Source organism: Pongo pygmaeus, chromosome 20, assembly GCF_028885625.2.
Source record: "Pongo pygmaeus isolate AG05252 chromosome 20, NHGRI_mPonPyg2-v2.0_pri, whole genome shotgun sequence".
Classification (NCBI taxonomy): domain Eukaryota; kingdom Metazoa; phylum Chordata; class Mammalia; order Primates; family Hominidae; genus Pongo; species Pongo pygmaeus.
Genome location: NC_072393.2, coordinates 62,147,466 through 62,152,201, shown reverse-complemented (window position 1 = coordinate 62,152,201; position 4,736 = coordinate 62,147,466). Strand labels below are relative to the sequence as shown.

Sequence of the window (4,736 nt, the reverse complement as noted above, 5' to 3'; positions counted from 1 at the left end):
TCCGAATTTTCAAAATATTTATTGAACAGAAATATAAACATAAGCCCCAAAGAAAATAACATGACAAACTTTAAGTACAATGTCATTTTCCCCTGATTCATATAACTGCTTTCTGTTCATGGTTTACAGAATGATGGCTCTTTCCCTTCTATCCCTTTGTAGCTATGTGTATCTAGCAGAAAAGTTCTTGGCTATGGCTATGGGCGCACAGAAACTTCCTAAAGATGGTTATGTGCAAATGTTGATTGCCTTTCCCCAGAAGAAACTGGGACACTGGCACTGGCTGGATTGATCACAGAACAGATACTCAGGATGCTCTGATCATCTTGAGTTCCACGTTGATGAGCAAAAAATGGACGCCATGGCTCGCAAACAGGAATTTTGCGGAATGTGTACATATGGCACCCATCACTAACATTGTAAAAGGAAACGGACCTCATACCTACATCCAGGAAAATCCCCACTCTGTGCAACTGGGGACTCACCCAGAGAGGAGTCATAGGCATAGTGCTGGCAGCAAAGACCTTTCCTTCTCTGCAACCCACAGTCAAGAAGCCGTGTTCTGAAGAAAGCACAATCTCCCCCTGTCGGTTCACAGATTCCTTGCACACGCCCACATCCCATATTTGGCTGGTGCCCACGTCCACCTCCCAGTAATGGCGGCCGGAAGTGAAGCGAGGGGCGCCCAGGACGCACAGTACAGCGTCGAACCTCTCAGCTTGCTCCTTCCTATTCTGGCTGACATCCCCACTTCGGAAACTCCTCAGGTCTTCAGAAATGATGAGATAGTTGTTGGCTGTGTCCACATCCAAGGTCATATCCACTGTGGAAATAAGCAGCAGCAGTTCAGCAAACACACACACTACAGACTCCCTCTGCCTTTTTACTGCATACACTTAAGTATGTTATTCACTTTCACTTTTATTCTCCTTTCTCTCCCAAATCAAAATTTCCTGGGGAAACTTGTTTGGCCACCTGATGAGGTTAAATTTTATCTATACATTGCATGAATACGATAATTGTAACAAGTCCACCTGATTCATATTAGAAATTCCTTTGGAAATCAGTTAGTGGATAATTGGATTAAAATTATTTTTCCGTTTAGCACATATGATACATGAAAGAAGACAGGAGCTTGCTCTCCAAAGGACTGTACAAACTTGCACAGATTCCAGGAAAATCTATACGCAAAGGTGAGAACTGCTGTTGAGTGTGAAGCACGCAAGTTTGAGATGCTAGATATCTGCTACTGCCTATGTTTAATGAAGAAATGTTTGAAAGTCGTTTTCCCAGTGCCTTTTATGGGTAGTCGCAGGTCATGTAGATTCCTTACCTTGAAACTTCCTCATCCTTGGGTTCATTGTTAGACTAGATTTCAGCTTGGGCTCTAGTTCCTTGATGATGGGAACCAGCGCCCTCAGCTTGTAGTGGGGCTTGATGTCATCCTTCTGAGAGACCACAGAGCAGAAGCCGCACAGTAAACCTTCCCCATCGGGCTCCTTCTGGAGTGAATTGAGGCACTGGAGGCAGCAGACATACCCACATTTCAGTTGCACGGGTTCTTCAAGATCTTTTAGACAGACAGGACATCTAATGATTTGTTTGAAGTGTTCAGCCATGGCAAATGTCTATAGAAAAAAGAAAGTGAACACGGTATTAGAATTTCCATGAGCTGAATGAACAGCTGATAGTGCTTGGGACTTTTATCTTTACAAGCATAGAGCTATCATGGCACGATACTTAAAATCACTACTGCTAGTGATGAAGACACAACATGAATACAAATGTCAATGACTCGAGGCCCTGAACTTCTAATATCTGTAACACCCATTGGAATAAAGGGCATGATTCACCGAAAGACTTTGAGTTGAAATAGTAAAGGAGTCTACACCTGAGCTGTTTGATATGGTAGCCACCAGTCACAAATGGCTACTGAGACCTGAAATGGGGCGTATCTGAATGGAGATGTGCTGTGAGCCAAATACACTCTTATTTTGGAGGACGTAATGGGGAAAAGAGAATGTAAACTATCTGCTTGAGAACGTTTAAAGTTGCTCACATGTTAAATGATTCTATTTTGAGTTAAAATTCATTAGGCTTGTTTTCTTATGTTTTATGTGACTACCAGAAAATAAATTTACAATTACATATATGGGTTATCTTATGTTTCTGTTGGACAGTGCTGGAGTCCATTTGAAGTCCTTCTACTTCCCCAACTGTGCAAACTGGATGTGTTGAAAAACCTGAGAGCACACCAAAAGGACAAGACACAAAATACAAATAAGTTGTACCAGGTAAAACTGAATCTTCTGCATAGCGGAAAAAAAAGCAAGAAACAGAACTGAAAAAAAAAAAAAAACAAACAGCCATATATATGACAATGGATTAATATCCAAAATATATAAGGAATTTTTTCAAGGCCATAACAAAAAGATAAAAAAGCCAAAATAATCCAATTTCCAATGGGCAAAAACCAAAGTAGACATTTCTCTCGAAAACACACACCAATGACCAGCAAGTACTGAAGAACAAGCTCAACTTCACTCACCATCAGAGAAATGCAATTTAAACTGTGACAGGAATCCTGTGTGTTCACAAGAGAATCAAGAACGTCTCCAGTGACAATTTCACATGATACCAAAACGGTGGCTGTTAAAATTAGCCACTTGTCATTAAAATTACAAGGACAAGGGGGACCCTGGGCTGATGAGGTGCTACAAAAACAGGAGGGAGTTAAGCAGGTTGAAACCATTACCACGGTAATTACCATGGTCATCACCACACTAAATCACACACTCTGCAGTGTCACGTCTGACCCCAGCATGCCCATATGTAGTATCAAAATGGGTACCTCCCCAATTCTAAAAAATCTCTGCTTTTTTCCTAGAAAACCTAATGATTAGTTCACATCCTAATTAGAAGGGCTCATAAAAATAGAAAACCCGAACTCCTTTGCACGCCACCAGCTCTCAGAATCATGCCCACACTTCTCTCCTAACTGTCTACTTTTGCTCTGGAATGGAAGCTTCTTGCCTTTCACTTCATTCTGGCTCATCCCTGAATTCATTCTCCTGACAGCATCAAGAACCTGGAAATTGGCTGGGACTGGGGTCTCTCTGGCATCCAGATAACATCCTGAGCCCTTCAGCAACAAAACCGCCATGAGATATTACCCCCTCTGCTAGGATGGCTATGATCAAAAAGACAAAAGATAAGTGTTGGTAACGATGTGGAGAAAGGGGAACCCTTGCACACGGTTGGTGGGAAAGAAAATTGGTACAACCACTACAGAAAATAGTAGGGAGGTTTCTGAAAACATGAAGAATAGAACTGCCTGTGTTCCAGCAACCCTACTTCTCCGTTTATACATGAAAGAAAGAGGTCAGCATGTCAAAGAGATATCTGCACTCTTAGGTTCTCTGCAGCGTTATTCACAATAGCCATGGAAACAACCCCAGAGTCTGTGGGAGAAAAATGGATGAGGAAATGGTGATATATACAATGGATTATTCTACCATAAAAAATAAGGAAATCCTGGCATTTGCACCAATGTGGATGAAGGCCGAGGGCGTTATGGGAAGTGAAATAAGTGAGTCGGAGGGAAGTAAACACTGTATTATCTCAGTTATGTGGAATCTGAGTTGACTGATCTCACAGAATCATAAAATAGCCAGTGCACTCCAGCCTCGGCAACAGAGCGAGTCCCTGTCTCAAAAAAATTAAATAAATAATGAATCCCCATGCTGGAAGAGGTAGGTCCCAGCATCCTTCCAGATCTTTTCTGCAATAGTAATTTAAGCAAATTTTGCTTTTTATTTCCTTCCCTTTCTCTTTCTGTATTAAAAGGAACAAATACTGAAAAAAAAAATCAGAAAATAAGAGAAGAATGATGGTTGCCAGGGGTTGTGGGAAGGGGAGAATAGGAAAACAATACCAAACCCATAGGAAAACCTTACGTTGAATAACGCAGCCACCAAACCTCTCTCCATCATTTCAGAAAGTCTACCAGATTCTGATGAAATGCAAGCAAATGGAGATTGTCATTTCTCTAGTCTTGGTATGGAAAATCTAAGACTTACCTAACTGTTACCAGGGCAGAGGTCCCATTCTCCTCCAGAAATACAGTGTGTCTGTCATGGAGTTGGCCTCAGACAACACTTGTGGAATCAAGAAATTATTGCATTCCCCTAGACTCTCATACGCCTTTTATAAAAATGAATTCCATAAGATTGAACTCACCTCTCCTTCTGGAGTTTCTCCCGAGGCCTCCAGTTGCTTCTGCGGACAGCTCAGATCTGGAGTGAGAGCTGGCTGCCAGGGGCTTTTATAGGAGAGGGTCTCTCTACCCACCTTAGCCACACCCTCCCCCTCCTTTTTAATCCGATCAGATTCTGATTTAATTCTGCCATCATTGAGATTGTTATTATTGGATAAGTTTTTACCATGAAGGAAGACGATTGTGTTTTCAGTGTTATTTTTTAATTAACAAGGACAAAATATTGCCATGTAATAATTTTTAGGTAAGATCTTGAATATTATGCCTATTGATTAAAATTTGGAAATTAATTAAAATCTCAAAAATTGGGGTGACATTTAAAATTCCTCTAAAATGAATGGTGCGACTTTCAAATAGTTTTTTAATATAAATTTAACACCTTTTCACACTTCAGTAAAAGATGTGAGTTAAACCTACTCAGAAGTTGTTACTAATAGGACACTCCACAGACCGCACTCAA

General features: G+C 41.0%; 1 protein-coding gene across 1 annotated transcript; it reads right to left on the bottom strand.

Annotated features, from left to right (window-relative positions):
• LOC129020840 (ret finger protein-like 4A) lies at positions 1-4,318 on the bottom strand. The gene is made up of 3 exons (XM_054465706.1): positions 4,240-4,318; positions 1,334-1,628; positions 1-823 (listed from the first exon to the last, which is right to left on the bottom strand). Exons 2-3 carry the CDS (start codon positions 1,617-1,619, stop codon positions 219-221), a joined length of 891 nt encoding a protein of 296 aa, XP_054321681.1. The 5' UTR covers positions 1,620-1,628; positions 4,240-4,318; the 3' UTR covers positions 1-218.
• Positions 4,319-4,736: the final 418 nt, after the last annotated feature.

Bases quoted from the DNA above. Each gene is read 5' to 3' on its own strand.
- LOC129020840 (XM_054465706.1), bottom strand. From the start codon at position 1,619: ATGGCTGAACACTTCAAACAAATCATTAGATGTCCTGTCTGTCTAAAA. The intron at 824-1,333 runs GTAAGGAATCTA...TTATTTCCACAG, and splicing joins AAGGATGAGGAAGTTTCAAG to TGGATATGACCTTGGATGTG.